We start from the raw sequence: 17,708 nt of genomic DNA on the forward strand, positions 1-17,708 counted from the left end.
TATTTTTTTCAAACACAAACACTAAAACTAAAATAAACAGCCATCAAACAAACTTCAACAAAAATAAACTGCAAATGATCGAAGGTGCTAGTGTGACCGTGCACTTGCCTATCACCCTCCCAAAAAGTCAGAAGCAACCATTAAGCCAAAATGTAGGAAAACACCTGGATGAATGATGCTGGTCTTATCAAAACTTGATTATATTATTTGTAATGATGATAAATGTTTCTATAAAAATTCCAAAGTATCAAAAATGTCATTATTGAAAACAAAGGTACCGCAATCAATGTTTTACTATATAACTGTTCAAAATATGGCACCTGAAAATAGTAAAATGCTAAAATGTTTTATGTAATGCATCCTGTAAAAGGAAGAAAGTAGTATCATTTAAGATATGCGTCAACCTCTAGATGAAAACACACACACTGCTATGATCAGTAATAAAGAATACCTAGAAAAATAAAAAGAAATGTGAAAAAAGTTCAAAGTTGAAGTCCAAATTATAAAACTCAGAAAAGTATTGTACAGTGTCATAAAACAATATACCATGCTGTTAACAGCTATCATAAATTGCACTGCTTTTACATGATCTCAGATAAAGTATGAATTTTACAGTAATGAGTCATTTTGTTTAAATATCTTCAGGTAGTTGATATTCCACTAAGTGTAGAAATTATAAGGCAAATATACTAACTGGCTCCTGCTGCAGAGCATAAAGTAGTGGCATTATAAGTTAGTAGAGACACTACAGTTTACTCGAGTTACAGTTAATCAGTATCATCTTCAAGACGACCATGAGCATCAGATACAACTGTAATCCAATCATCTGTAATCCTAATCACTAAAAAAATAAAATAAATTAAAACCAGTTTATAATTTAGTATACTGCTGTCTCTCTGCAGAGGGCCTGATCAGATTAAGAGTATCCAAAAAATATGACAATAGCCCTAGGAAAAACAAAAAAATTAATAAAAGCATAGGTTAATGAGTTCCATGGAAAATAGAAACTGGAGAAATAAAACATAAGACATAGTATTTCAGTTACATACAGTAACCCTGTACAGCACACTGCAAATAGAAAAAGAATGCCCACCATGCTGGTTACAGACAGCATCTTCCTCGCACCTCCAAAGCAAACAAAATACATGGTTTGTCAGTTCTCCTACCTTTCATTGTCTGTTGCAGTGTACTTTTTACTCTGTTTTTGGATGTTACATCTTTCCAGTGTTCTTGACTGCCTGAAACATGTGAAATGGGAAACAGGGAGTGGGTGGAAAAGTAAATATGACAAATGAGGGAATGACATGTCAAAGCTCTTATGTAGAATGAGAAATGAAGAACAAAGAGATAATAATAGAAGTAATGAGGGAAGTTACAAATATCATGCATGAAACCTTTCTTTGAAGAAACATTGCTGAAAATGAAATGTATTACTGAAATGTTTTGTAAAATTATTCCATATAATGTCATGCTAAGAACACGTTTCATAAAATAACCCTTTGCTGGTAATATTTATGACTATTGTTTAGATTTTTAAATATTGTAAAAGTAGCAAAAATGTAATCTCACAATGTACTAAACAGAGCACTTATACATAAATGACAAAACAGTAATCTCATGATGTACTAAATGTAGTATTTAAGCTTACATAAATGACAAATATTTTCAAGAAAGACAATCTCAGTTTCAAATAAATTCTGATAAATTTGAAAGAAAAACTAAAAACCCAAATGTGTCAAATGTATTAAAAAATGAGTTTTCTTCTTACAAGTGCAGATTCTTTTGTTGAAATGTATGTTGTTAGAATAGTTAACATTTTTATGTGTTACTAATGGAACGAACTAACCTAGTTAAAAGAAGCTAGATTATGCTTGAGACATTAAATTTATTGAGCCAGTCTTTATTAAGCATTTACAAGTTGGTGGCAAAGCTGCCTGTAAATGTCTTAGGTTTCTAAAGAAATTATTTACATATTTGTCTACAAAACAGACTTGCAGATGAGCATAATAAGATAGAAGAAAAGCCTACCAGAAATAAATGAACTATGAGTATTGTCTCTTTTTTATGTCTGTAATTTCTTTTCTGTGCTTGTGGCTAGTGGCTTGCCTGCAGTTTTTTAAGGAAACCAAATTACTGTATAATTGCTGTCTCTAATCAGAAAGTGACATATATTTAGTACTCATCTTTAAAAATGATTTCCTACATTATCTGGTATATTTGTTCTGACATTACGTATATACACATACCACAAACAATTATCTTTACACTGTAAATTGCATATATTTGAGAACCATATACAACATATTATAACAAATACTTTGACTGGTAAAATTATAAGTAAATAAAACACCCAGGTCTCAGTCCTTCAGGTAAACTGGTGTCTGACAGCAAAATTAGGAAGAAAATCAAGTTATATCTTATTTGCTGTGAATTTATTATGTAGCTCTAAGATATAAAAATAAAATGCACAGTGCTTTAAAGCAATTCTTAACAATTCTTAACTGAAACTTCCTTGTATGATGTTGTACTTACAGACAGATTACCTTTAAATAGTTTAATCCAACAATTTTAATAAGCCTGTTTTAACCCTATAATTTTTGAGTACTTAAGAAATGTGCTCAAGCTATAACAACATGCAAAGTCTGAAATAATGCTGGTGAGGTATATAGAATTTCATGAAGACTTTGAATAATTAATATTTTAGTAAGATATAGTATTCGGGAAATACAGTATTGTTTCTAACTTCAGAATTAATTAATTTAGAAACTGCAAAATAATACAACAGAATAAATTAATTTAGAATCTCTAAAAACAATGATTATGTTATAATGAATATAATTTTGACATAAAGGTGTGTTGATACAATAAATTCCTTAATGTGTAAAAGTATTCCTTAATATGTAAATATCCTATTTATCTAAAAATATGACCACTTTAACCATGGCATTCATTTCTTTGTCTTGTTTTTCTATGCCCCTCCTCATTGACTAATTCACCAGAGGAGCTATTCCCTGCATGTGACAACACATGATCACAGAGGCACATAAATCTCTCCACCTCTCCAAAGTGGAGCAGCAAGCTTTTGCGAGTAGTCTGGCTTTAAGCAGTGTTCACTGATCACTAGGTAAAGTGTAGCATGGGAAATATTATCAAAAAAACATACGTAAAGTTATGCAATGAATTATAAAATTTAGATAAAAAAATTCTTTCAATGTGTACTACAGTATATATTTGAATACATATATGTATAGCACAAATACATAAGATTCTGCAGATGACTGCATTTTTTTTTAATTGAAAGTGCACATTTTTTGGATTTGCTGCACATTTTCGTCAGCTCTTTTACATGTTAGTTTCGATATAACTTTAAACTGGTGTACTGTAATACAGGTAAAAAAAAAGACTCAATTTAAATTTGTATCTTGATACTTTCATCTTCATTTTTGTTTTTCATAAAAGTTGTATTTATTTTTGAGTATGAGAAGTATTTTTTTTTTTTTAGACTTTCTGCATTTACAAGATAATAAAATAAAATCTCAAACTGTAAAAGACGTTTTTGTTAAGAATAGCTTTGATTGCAAGGGAACTTAGTAATTATGTTTTATTTGTGATTTTATTTTTGCTTTCTGGTTAGATATAAAAGTACCTCTGAGCTGCTCTGGGTTTAGCACTAAGATGATTTACAGTCTCCTGTTTTGGAACAACAGGCTCCACCGTCCAGCTTGTCCACAAAAAAGGTGAAACATGGATGTGAATTGGGATAAGAGTAAAAATAACAAAAAAAAAAGACATGACAGTTACATACAATGAAAAATGGTATGTATATCAATAGCAGCAGGTTAATTTTCTTTACTTCAGCCAACCAGAAAAAATGACTTGTAGGAATAAAAACTTTAAAAGCATTAAATAACTGTGTCATCTTACATTTTACTGAAAAGATTAGGAATAATACATTAAATGAGAATTGCCTGGTAAATTCAAATAGCATTCTGTTGTGAAGTATTTTGGGTACATTGTATTAATCCCAAGGGGAGATTGTCTTTTCACATGACCTTTGGAGTAGTCAATCTCTTTTAACATTAATAAGGTACCTCTGCATGCAGTCTATGTATTTTAAAAGCAATTTATTTCAAACTTTGTCCTTGTCTTTGGGGAAGTGTACAGAAAGATGAATACATTTTGAATAGTTGAACAGAAAACGTAGCCACCAGTAAAATTATTTTGAAAGTACTGCAATTTTTTTTCTTTAATCTGGAAAAATTTTAATTAACTAATAAATGATGAAAATTTATAATAAAAACTGTATATATATATATATATATATATATATATATATATATATATATATATATATATATATATATATATATATATATATATATGAGTAATACTGTTCCAGAGAAAGATACCTGTTATAGAACTTTTGCCAAAACATTAATTTAATGTGAACAGAATATATCAATCTAAATTTTGCACACTTATTGATTACAAAGTACAATACTTGTTACAGTGGGATGCAAAAGTTTGGGCAACCTTGTTAATAGTCATTATTTTCCTGTATAAATCGTTGGTTGTTACAATAAAAAATGTCAGTTAAATATATCATATAAGAGACACACAGAGTGATATTTGAGAAGTGAAATGAAGTTTATTGGATTTACAGAAAGTGTGCAATAATTGTTCAAACAAAATCAGGCAGGTGCATAAATTTGGGCACCGTTGTCATTTTATTGATTCCAAAACTTTTAGAACTAATTATTGGAACTCAAATTGACTTGGTAAGCTCAGTGACCCCTGACCTACATACACAGGTGAATCCTATAATGAGAAAGAGTATTTAAGGGGGTCAATTGTAAGTTTCCCTCCTCTAATTTTCTCTGAAGAGTAGCAACATGGGGGTCACAAAACAACTCTCAAATGACCTGAAGACAAGGATTGTTCACCATCATGGTTTAGAGGAAGGATACAGAAAGCTGTCCCAGAGATTAAGCTGTCTGTTTCCACAGTTAGAAACATATTGAGGAAATGGAAGACCACAGGCTCAGTTCAAGTTAAGGCTCGAAGTGGCAGACCAAGAAAGATTTCGGATAGACAGAAGCGACGAATGGTGAGAACAGTCAGAGTCAACCCACAGACCATCACCAAAGACCTACATCATCATCTTGCAGCAGATGGAGTCACTGTGCATCGTTCAACCATTCGGCGCACTTTACACAAGGAGATGCTGTATGCGAGAGTGATGCAGAGGAAGCCTTTTCTCCGCCCACAGCACAAACAGAGCCGCTTGAGGTCTGCTCAAGCACATTTGGACAAGCCAGCTTCATTTTGGAATAAGGTGCTGTGGACTGAGGAAACTAAAACTGAGTTATTTGGGCATAACAAGGGGCGTTATGCATGGAGGAAAAAGAACACAGCATTCCAAGAAAAACACCCGCTACCTACAGTAAAATATGGTGGTGGTTCCATCATGCTGTGGGGCTGTGTGGCCAGTGCAGGGACTGGGAATCTTGTCAAAGTTGAGGGACACATGGATTCCAATCAGTATCAGCAGATTCTGAAGACCAATGTCCAGGAATCAGTGACAAAGCTAAAGCTGAAGCTGCGCCGGGGCTGAATCTTTCAACAAGACAACAACCCGAAACACTGCTCAAAATCCACTAAGGCATTCATGCAGAGGAACAAGTACAACGTTCTGGAATGGCCATCTCAGTCCCCAGACCTGAATAGAATTGAAAATCTGTGGTGTGAGTTAAAGAGAGCTGTCCATGCTCGGAAGCCATCAAACCTGAATGAACTAGAGATGTTTTGTAAAGAGGAATGGTCCAAAATACCTTCAACCACAATCCAGACTCTCATTGGAACCTACAGGAAGCGTTTAGAGGCTGTAATTTCTGCAAAAGGCGGATCTACTAAATATTAATTTCATTTCTTTTTTGTGGTGCCCAAATTTATGCACCTGCCTGATTTTGTTTGAACAATTAATGCACACTTTCTGTAAATCCAATAAACTTCGTTTCACTTCTCAAATATCACTTTGTGTCTCTGTTATATGATATATTTAACTGACATTTTTTATCGTAACAACCAACGATTTATACAGGAAAATAATGACTATTAACAAGGTTGCCCAAACTTTTGCATCCCACTGTACATACAAAGAAAATGTTCAAATTTCATTCAATTTAAAACTACATTTTTATAGTTGAATGCACTATTAAATTTTCTTCTTTTTTTGTTTATTATTAAGAAAAAGTAACATAGGTTTAAAATAATATCCACAAACTAAAGCAGTAGGCTTATGAGGTCTGAATGATAAAGAATATTTTTCATATACAATTAAGGGAAAAAATAGATATTAATCTAAACTGCTTTTATTTTTTGACCGTCCTTGTGTTGTTAAAATGAGTTTGTATTTACAGTAATTTTAAAATCCCTATTATTGTCATTGCTTTACTGAACCGAGCCTCTGGTACCAAATCAAAAACCCATTATAACAAAATATGTACATTGCATTTACTAAGCAAACCATCAAAATGCATATCCTGAATTTCCCCATCAAAAAGTAGTCTTGTGAATGTGAAATGCTGCAAACACTTTATAAACATCAAACATTGTTTAGATTATACATTATTTATAAAAGAAAGTTTTTCATGATGATATAATTCTTTAGATGTTATATTAAACTTTAGGCTAGACCTGCTGCATTATTAAGATACATGGTTATCAAACAGCATGGCTGAATTACTGAACACTGAAAAAATGATATTAAAAAAGGCTTTTAAAATTGAAATACATGTTAATAGATGTGTCTACATTATTATTTTATCATAAAAATTTGAAGATTCTTTACAATCGTAAAACCCCTATGGTAAAAGTGCTCAGTAAATCAAGGCCATGTGTCGTCAGTACAAAACACTAAGACAGACAGACAGACAAATGACACCTAGATGAGATGGCAAAACAACAGATTCTTATGCCGCATGATTAAAAAAAATCCAGGATTATATCTAATGTAAATGAGAAAGTTTACTTCCTGATAGAAACAGAGAATGCCCTGCCAAGCTCCTTAAGTTACAAGAGATCTTGACGAATACCTGTCATCTTCTGGGGAAGCATGCTGGATATAAATCCTGGGGCTAGTAGGCCGTCTCCTATCCAGTGATTGAGAACATCTATTCCTGCTTGCCCCATGAATGAGACAGGAAAGACAGAATCAGTTAAACCAAAATTCTAAAACAAAAATTAGATGGGGCTTAAGATAAGGAAATCTGTTAGAGAATGCATTTTCTAAAAATCCTTAAAGATATATAATATAATGTAAATACATTAACTGGTAATAATCCCTAAAATTGTACTGTTTAAGGAAAGAGTTTTAACAAAATAAAATTAAATATTAACTAAAAATCATCTGCATAAAAATTGCAAAATATTTTAGTTATGTCTATACCCTGTACTTTTTTATTTCCTCACAGGCCTTATATTTACATGATAACTACAGCATATAGCACACGGTCAATCCCATCAAACATATAACAACAAATAAACAAAATGCATAAATGACATCTTGCTATATTTGATGATTTTCCTAATTTAGGATATTTATTTGACTTTGACTAAAACTTGAAAATTTTTGTTGTTTATTTCTCCAGCTGTGCTTGTGTTGTTTTCTAGACTACATGATAATGAAATACTCAGCTCCCATTAAAATATACAATAAGTTTGATAACAAAACAGACCCTTAAAAAAACTCCTTTCCTTTTGATAGAAAACTAGTACAAGATATTAGTTATGGTTATAATTTAGCTCTGTTTTTAGCATTCCAGGCCACTGGAGTTTCAGTAGCCCATTTATGATATTTTAACTAAAAGCGGAAAGCCTCAACAGAATACTATTATCAGCACAAAACACTTAAATTAGCAGTGTAAAGACAGTAACTGCTCCATAAGAATCAAAAACGTTCATCATCCCTCTCACCTGAACATTCTTTCAAATGGTCAATCCCATATTTAGTAATGGGATTTACAATGAATTGTACACAAGGTGGAGATACATGCATTGAATGACTGATTTGAATACTTGAAAGACAAACGACTGAGTGAAAAAATGTCAACAATATAGTGCAAATCCTATATATTAAAATAAAATTCTGGTATTCATGTTTAATGATGTTGTTTAATAGGAAAATGTTTACATGTAGATATTAATGTGTAAATGAATGTGCACTGAGGCTCAAGAGAGGAAGGTCCAATCTGCAAAATAAGGCTTCTTCATTAGAAAGCAAAGTTGTCGTCTGGATCACACAATCAGCTCCTAAATTCTACTTCACCTCAAAATGGGACTGAAATGATTTGCTAACTAAACTGATTTTTCACTGTATTTCTGTCAAAACCATTGCTTTCATCTGTTTCTGAATTCATTATTGTTCACTCAAACGCTGTGTAATCTCAACTATATTAAAATGCAGACAAGTTCCTAACTAATAAGACAATTTGCCTAAGTGATAACAAGTTGAAAAAAATTCATACTTGTATCAAAATTCCCCTTTAAATATATTTATTTTAAACAAGAGCCAATAAAAATACTATGCTTAATTTAATTCATTAAATTTACAGTTATACCCGCTACAATGAAACAAGACTCACAAAACATGTTACGTAAAACAGTAACAATGTGGTTAGTCATTTAGTTTCGATAAGCAGGACAAAAAGGATAAATATTGACTGTTCTAAATAATTAAATCAATATTATTATCCTATTTACATAAGTACTTCATATCTAAAATTGCTCACCTTAGAATAATAAATGAGATATTCAGGATGTACATAAAACGTACTAAAACTATTATTTACAATGTATTAAGCATAAAGATATATTTAACAATATCGTGAACATTAATTTCCATTAAATTATTTTCTTCTGTCTCATTTAACTTAAAACCAGTGTAACCTACAGTTTCTAGATAATGTTTTTGAGTAATAAAGCATTTGCAGACTAAAACAGGAACTTTTTCTACATTAAACGTTTATTCAAGAGATTTGTGAAGATGAATTAACTACATTCTGAGATCTAAAATGTTCAGGGTTGGAAAAATCCATAACCAAAGTGAAGCACTCTATAGAAGTTCAAATAAATAAGCACACAGAAGCCGATTTACTACAAAATAAAAAAGGCTAAAACTACTGTCAACTGTTCAAATAAGCAAATAATAAAAGCACCAGCAAAGAAAAAATAGATTGAAAAGTCTTTTTCTGTATACCTTTCTCGTTCTGGTGAATGGAAACTAGTATCTGGTCTCAAACAGTTGGTACTAGCACTTCTAACCCTGTCAAGAGAAGGCTGTAGATCACTAGTGCCAGTGTCCAACGGTAGTAGAGAAAAGAGAAAGAAAAAAAAGGAATAACATGTTAGATTGAAAATCATAAACCATGTAATTATAACACATGACTGAAACTTAAAAAGTGAAATGAGTCAATGCACAACTAAAATTTTTTCTAAAAGAAACATGTTATGAATACAGACTCATTGTGAAACTGGGCCAGATATCCCTGGAATAAACTAAAGCATTTTGCATGAATATTTACTAAAATAATTTTACCTTTTTGTTGCCCTAAAGTGCTATATTATTTGGTCATTATTGTGATGTTTATTGTCAGCCACATTTAGTAGCAATTTGGTCTAATATTAGATATAAAAATGCAGTAAAATCATCTTTCACAAGCCACACAATTGAAATATTTCAAGTTACAGTGACTGTATTGCTGCCAAAAAGACACCTGCTGGTATCTGATATAGGGTCACTAACACTGTTAATTATACAACTGGAAATAACACTATGGTGCTTACTCATTTTGCTTAATGACATACAAACAAAATATCAACACATTCACTGCCTCAGGTTTTCTAGTGTTTTCATTTAATGCTGAATTTTTATTGAGAGAGAGGTTTCTTTATTTTTGTTTACCTGAAAGTTATTATTGTATACAGTACAAAAATATTATTTAGACAAAGGAAAAAGGATGGAATATTAATACAAAAGAGCTTGAGACAAGACATATGATCTGTCAGCTCTGCTTTTCTACATGTAATGGTCATTTAATTATGCAATACACGTTTTGATTTAAAAGGTAGTGGAGTTTATAGTAAAACAATTACATTTCAATATATTGGGAGCATGTGCTGATAGTGCGTCTCCACACCCATCACATGACGAACCACCTGGATTGGGACCCGAGTGTAGCGGGTGACACCTTAGCATTGGCAGGGGCAAATATGTGACTGACAAAGTAATAATATTAATATTAAAATTTTACATTTTTGGTTTGCAACTTGGCCTCGTCTGTCCAATATACAGAACGATGAACTCTGTACACCTTCTGAATACCTTACTTATACCACCTAACTTCCTACCAAGTGTTACTTTGATGGGAAAAATATTGCAAGGCAGGACAGATATGACCAGGGTGGAAGGAAACATGTTAAACGTATAGTATATATTGTTAAACATTTCAGGTATTAACAGGAGCTTAAGCAATTATTATTTACAATGATGAATTACAAAAGGCAACAGTCTGCAAAAGGGACACAGGCACATTGTTACTTTTAGTAGTTCCAAAGATTATATGGATATCAGATTAAAGAGTGTACAGGTAAGCCAAGAAGCTGGAGATCAGTGGCTTAAGTCCCAGAAGCCTGCCCCTAATGATGCCAGTGATTTAACTTGTCAGTTGTTGTTGCAGAGTGTCACCTAATTAAGATAATTCTCTTATGGTATGAAGAGCATCGTAGTGTGTAGTGGCTAGTACTTGTGTCCCATATATCTATTGTACAGGGTCTGCTTTCTGTACCTGGTCATTTTCCAGTTGGAGTTTGCACATTTTAATTTAATCTCCAAGGGTTTTCCTGCAGTTATTTTGGTCTTCCTCTCATATCCGAGAAGATGTGCATGTGTGTGTGTTACATTAATTGGTGACTAGACCCATGCAAATGCAGTTGTGTGGATGAATAGGCTTTGTGATTGACTGCCATCTTGTCCAGTGGAGTTTCTTGCCTTGCACCTACTGAGGCTGGGTTAGGCTTCACTTTCCTGTGACACTGACTTTTATTATGTTGCTTTGAGATTGATATTTTAAGTTTTGAAATGTAAAGAGTATTCAACTAAAATAAAACTCTCATTGCAAAGATTAAATACATAGTTGGCGGAGAAATATTAAAACTTGCCCTCTACTGTGTATATAAAACAGCTTTAATGAACTTTTTGAAGACTTATCATTTTGTTCTCTACGAAAATGTTACTTTGGAAGAGAAATATTGCAAAGAAGGACAGCTGCAACATGGTGGAAAATGTGTTTAAATATACTGTATAGTGTTAACAGTCAAATATTCAAGGTTACAGTGCTATCTTCAACTTAACAGAAGTTCCTGCATCATTTATAGATACCCCAATTGAAAGGTAGGTAACAAAGCAAGACCTTAAGTCAAACTGCTGACCTTTTGAACCTGTCAAACATTTGAAAGATGATTTAAACCTCAGCAGCAGGCAAGGTTAAAGCTTACCTAATAGTTTTTGAGTCAGTAAATCTCAAAATTCTCGGAGATGATGATTGTCTCTGTTCAGGTATATGCTGTCTAAGCAAAGATTTGGTCTTTAAACATGCAGGCAATGTGGAGCTTCACAAAAGAGACCAACAAAAACATAACTAAATAAGCCATGAGAAAAAATTTAAACACCACCACACAAAAGGAAAATGCAAATGAATGGAGTTGGCTAAATTTTAAAGGTAAAGCAATTTATTTTATAAGGTTACTCTACATTCTGTAATTAGGTGAAATAAATGCACTAGTCAACTATAATGTCAGGTGGTGGTAAATAAAAGAGTAAATGAAGGACACAATGTTGTATAAGGTAAATGAAAGCTTAAGTTTAAGGAATAGAGCTACAAATGTATTGCACTACAGTATATGAAGATAAATGGAAATGTCCTTGCCTTATGACTTAGTTTCATATGCAAATACAATATGTTTAAATGAAAAACAATTTGTTTTTTAAAAATTATTGTATCAAGTACAGTTCAAAATATTTCAAAAATGTAATATAAACCAAATCTTGCAATCTAATCTGTTTGTTTCAAAGAGCACAATAGGAACTGTCAGTTTTATTTGAATGGGTCAATAGATACATAGTAAGCCTACTTCAAAACGTATTATTTATAAAGAGCGATATCAAGGATTATACAGTTTAATCTTAAGGAAACACATATAGAAGTATAAACAGCACTATTATTATCACAACTGCTATTTGACAGGCTCTTTCTTATGGGACTAATGAATGCTGAAATGACCTCTTCAACAAATCATTAGTAAACACCTGTTAAACCATAGATTTGTTATTTCTCAATTTATGTTTCATTTCTCTTCATTTTTCTAAAAATTATAAAATGTCCATATTTGTGTTTTAAGCTACCAAGTTTGAGACACCAGCCTTTTATTTAAGCAAATATCTCAATACACATAAATGGCATATTTGTGACTCAGGATTAACCTCCTTTATGACATTTGATCTTTTCCCCATATCCATTTATGGGACAATCTTTGCATGTGCTCTCCTTCTAATGATACATTTTAGGTTTGATCTACAAATCCAAATAAGTTATGGTTTAACTATGGCTCATTTCCCTTTCTTGTTTCTAAGTGTATTATTAATAACTGAGTTTAAGGCACTGTAGCCTATTCCTGAAACTGTGGTGATTCTGGTCCACTTAGTTCTTTAATTTCTTTTTAGGCTTTGTGTAATAGTTTAAAAGAACTATCTGTTCAGAATTGAGCAATATAATACATTTGTTTATATTCTAACTGAGCCAAACACCTTCTGGGATTTAACTTTTTCAAGATTTATTATTCTACTAAAGCCTGTGAGTATCTTGATAATTAAGGAGTCTTGAAAGTCAACATCAGCTGACTAATCTGTAACTTTAAAAAATTAGGTACTTTACTTCTTTCTCTTTTCAATTAAAGTTATGGTAATTCTAGTCTCTTGCTAACTGATTGTATATAATACTTAAGCCTTAGTCACATTACTTGACTTCTAGTTGAAGGCAAACTACAGTTGCTGATTTTGCTGCCCGAGTATGTCAATGTATGATTGTAATTAAAGGGTACATCAAATCGGATGACTGCATAATGACTTTCTAGCACAGTTTTGCATTTCAAAGTATTGTAAGCTCTTTGAGCTACATTTTTTTTGTATGAAAATGTGCTATATAAATAAATTGTTGTTGTTGATGTTGTTGTAAGCTCACTACTTTTTCTGATGGTCAGTAACATGCTGCCTGATAAAGCTAGTTCCCATGTAAAGACTTTACAAATTCAGGGAGTTCAGCCTCAAGTTTTAACCCTTGCGCACAGGGCCCACCATTACAACTTAAGACAAAATCAAACCTGTTTGATTTTATTGGAGTGAGTTGTAGACTACTTAGATTTGCTGTGAATGTCACACCGCACAACTGTAGTTCACAGGAGTAGGCTGCTGATGCTCCTGACTCACCAAGATAATGTATATGATGTCCTTTGGTCCATCTTTCCATTTATATTTTGAATTCACTTACAGTATGCCAAGTCTGGGTAATAAGAAGTTGGAGTAACAGTCAAAAACTACTCAAAGACAGTTAAGTATGTGGCACAGAATTATAAAAATACATAAACATGGCCTTAAATGGATAACAAAGAACTGTCTTTATTTTGTTTCATTAAATCTCTGCAAGTAGTATAAACAGACAGAAGTCATACTAAGGGAACTCCATGGGTTTCCTCAGGCAGATATCTTAATTAACTTTAATGGGAGAGTTGTGTTTCTCTGTAATATAAATTGATAAGGTGCTGCCTGGGATATAAATCCCTTGTCAATGTAGTGTGCAGCTGCAGATGAAATTAAACATGACAAATAAGCTTATTTAACTGAAGTTCTCTTTACCCAATGCTTTCTTTACATTTGACTAACTGGGAAGTACTGTACATTAGATACAAAAAAAATATTACATTTAAATGAAGCTCAAGTCCAAGATCACCAACAATAGTTTACTTACAACACGAATAGCTGAGTCATCAACCCTACTGAACAATTAATAAGCAGTAGTGATGAGCAAAATCCATGGTGTTCGCTTTACCTTGAGTTTGGAAAAAATCACAGAAAGAATCAGGGAAAGACTAACTGAACTAGATTTGACTGAATTATAATGGTGCAATCATCTTTAAAGTGTTCCTGAGGGTTAGGGAAACATCTGCCAACTATACTGGGCCGATTACTGTGGCTAAAAAGGTGACCTGAGCTGTGCGGCACCAGTGCCAACCACTGCACCACCGTGTCTCCGAGAGATCAAAGAAGAAAGAATGCATGTGCTATCATATATTTTGTCAAAACAATGCAGAAATGCTGAAATCATAGTTAAAAGTCAGAAAAAATATGCAGGTCTTTTAAAGGCAGAAAATTCAAAGTGGTATATCATAATTGAAGCCACTGCCTCATTTTATTTTTTCAAGTTGCTCTGAAGGTTATTCAAACTGTCTTCTATCAAAAAGATAAAAACGACTTGTAAATAGTAATAAATTGTTTGTTATTATTATTTCATACAGTTTCCTGTGTTGTAGCGTCAGGCTCCAAGGTTTGTTTTTTATCTCCATGTGACTAATTATGCAGGCATAGGATTCGCACCTCCTTCTTTTATACTGACGTAGAACTCGAAGATCAACCTGACTTCACAACAGGTCTGGAAAATGGCAAATATTATCTGGTTATATGAAAAGGGTGATCAGGCAGATCCAAACTACAGGCCAGTAAGCTTAATGTGCATTGCAGGTAAATTAATGGAAGGAATTACCAAGGGAAAGATTCAGCAACACATGGCAAGAACAGGAGTTTTACTGCACAGCCAGTATGGCTTCAGAAGAGGAAGGTCGTATTTTACCAGCATCCTGGAATTCTATGGGGAAGCAACAAAAGGATATGATCAAAGTAGAGCATATTATATTACTTATCTTGACCTTCCGAAAGCATCTGATAAGGAGCCACATGAGAGATTGGACAACAACTAAAAGAAGTGGGAGTTTGGATTGATGTTTCTAGACGGGTGAAAAATTGGCTCAGAGGGTGATGGTGTGATGAACCATATCAGAATTGGCTAATGTTAAAGAGTGTTTTTCCACAGGGGTCAGTGCTAGGGCTGCCCATATTTTTAATATATATACAGTGGAACCTTCTGGAATTCGTTCCAGAAACGTGCTCGCAATCCAAAACACTCGTATATCAAAGCGAATTTCCCCAAAAGAAATAATGGAAATTCAGATGATTCGTTCCACAACCCAAAACTATTCATATAAAAAGGATTAATACAAAATATAAAGTAAAATACATAATACAAATTAACCTGCAATTTACCTTTAAAAAGAATCATGGCTGGTGTGAGTTTCTAAACTCATGTGGAATTCCACCCAATGGGACGACACGCTGAAGAGTGTCCCAAAGCAATCGCAGTCTCCCAGCGCTGTAGCAGTTCGCCGTATAAGCGCATCCAAAAAGATCAAGGAACATTATAAAGATCCCGCTGCAATAAATAACAGCGCTGTTGCTGTTTCAAACTGAATAAACTGGTGTTTATTCAGCTGGTGTTAAAGTACTGAGACTCAGCTTCGTGGTTTGGGGAGCAAGATGAGGACTCGCACTTCACAGCGCACACACACAGTCACAATGCTGTAGTAAACAGAGAGAGGCGCTGGGCGAGCGAGATAAGAAGAGAGAGAGAAAAAGAGGTTCCACTGTAAATGATTTGGACAGGAACAGAATTAACAAACGGTTAAATTTGCAGATGATATCAAGCCAAGTAGATTGGCAGATAATCTACAATCCATTGAATCATTATAGAGGGACTTGGACAACATACAGGCTTGAAAAGATGAAGAAAATCGAAAGTATACCTTTTGAGACGGATTTAGGAGTTGTAGTGGAACTGACACTATCAACTGCCAGACAGTGTTCAGAAGACATTAACATGGCAAATAGAGTGTTAGATTATATAGTACAAATTGTATAGCATGTACTATATACAGTTTTAGTGACCATGCGGGAAAAAGACCAGAGAAGAGTGAAAAGACAGATTCCAGGGCTACAAGGGATGGATTATGAGGAAAGATTAAAAGAGCCAAGCCTTTTCAGATTAAGCAAAAGAAGATTAGAGGAGGCATGATTGAAGTATTTAAAATTATGAAAGGGATTAGTACAGTGGATTGAGATTCATTTTAAAATGAGTTATCAAAAACACGGGGACACAGTTGGAAACTTGTTAAGGGCAAATTTCGCACAAACATTAGGAAGTTTTTCTTTAAACAAAGAATCATAGACACTTGGAATAAGCTACCAAGTACAGTGTAGTATGATACACGGTAAGACTTTAGGGACTTTCAAAATTAGACTTGATGTTTTCTTTAGAACAACTAAGTGGAAGGACTGGCAAACTTTATTGGGCTGAATGACCTGTTCTCATTTAAAGTGTTCTGATACTCTACCTACACTCTGTGAACTGCGGAGACACTTTTATGGAATACACCTTATCTGCAGGATTTGAACTTTTCTGGGAGAAGTATAGGCATTGGATGTAATATTTAAGGTGATCAAATGAAGGTACCTGGATCTGAGCTAAACTTCAGTTTTGACTTTAGACTGATGATAAATGCAGTTTTATTGCCTCACCTTTTAATGTGTGTGTCAGTAAACATAGTGCAAACCATTATTAATGTAAGACCATTATTATGGCAGTGTGTCTAAAAATAAAATATTTGGTAAATTATTGCAAGTGCATCTTTTACATACATTCAGTAATGTAGCAAGAAATTTGTTGGTGGTGGGCATATATGAAATTAGGTGGGCAAATAAAATTTCAAGCAGATAAGATACTTTATGGAACTTGACCATCAGTGGCCGAACGAGGGGGATCTTCTAATAATACCCTACTCAGTAAAGCACACAACGTTGGAAGACACAAGCACCCAAATTCAAAGAATCTGACTAACATAAATATCAAAACTGTTTTACATAAAATATATATATGATATATATTTTGAAATTGTAAATTGATTGGGTGGGCGGGGCTCCATGTTGGTGGATGATCGCCCATCCATGCCCAACTGTGGCGTCAGTACCGCATACAAGTTATTTTTTCTATAGCATAATATTTCCAGAGAAATTGGGTTGTTATATTGCATAAAACAAGCTAATTTTGCAAGATTTTAAGTATAATCCATCAATCAGCATCATCCAAAAATATGTCCATAATTTAAAAAATACAATAACTTTAATAATGAAACAAAACTTGCTTTTCTAAATTAGAGATGTATAAATTCTTCAAAGCTAATTTTATACCAAGTAAATCATAACGCAACCTGATTCTGCACCTCAGTAGGCAATTACCTTATCAGATTTGAGGCTCTATCCAGAGTTGGTCTGCAGCTGCAGGAAACTGAAATGTGCAGTTTTATAGTTGTTAGACTTTATGAAAAGTACTGTTGTATGTGTGTGTTTATGGGATTTTATTAACACAATATGACTTTGTGTGTTGATGTTGCTGAAACACTACTGCACTAATTTGGTTCAAGCATATAATACGGTTACTATTACAAAAGTGATAATGGTACTCAACAAGCACTGTAACAACTTGCTAGAAAGA

The 17,708-nt window shown here is 33.2% G+C and overlaps 1 protein-coding gene across 1 annotated transcript in view; it reads right to left on the reverse strand.

Annotated features, from left to right (window-relative positions):
* The window catches only part of rims1b (regulating synaptic membrane exocytosis 1b), a 248,608-nt gene that overhangs the window by 47,575 nt on the left and 183,325 nt on the right, over nucleotides 1-17,708 (reverse strand). Inside the window, exons 17-20 of the mRNA XM_039739003.1 lie at nucleotides 9,257-9,346; nucleotides 7,095-7,178; nucleotides 3,647-3,721; nucleotides 1,167-1,238 (exon numbers count right to left, since the gene is read on the reverse strand). Coding sequence (XP_039594937.1) covers nucleotides 1,167-1,238; nucleotides 3,647-3,721; nucleotides 7,095-7,178; nucleotides 9,257-9,346 — 321 coding nt within the window. The remainder of the gene's footprint in view (nucleotides 1-1,166; nucleotides 1,239-3,646; nucleotides 3,722-7,094; nucleotides 7,179-9,256; nucleotides 9,347-17,708) is intronic.

Source organism: Polypterus senegalus, chromosome 16 (assembly GCF_016835505.1).
Source record: "Polypterus senegalus isolate Bchr_013 chromosome 16, ASM1683550v1, whole genome shotgun sequence".
NCBI classification, from domain to species: Eukaryota; Metazoa; Chordata; class Cladistia; order Polypteriformes; family Polypteridae; genus Polypterus; species Polypterus senegalus.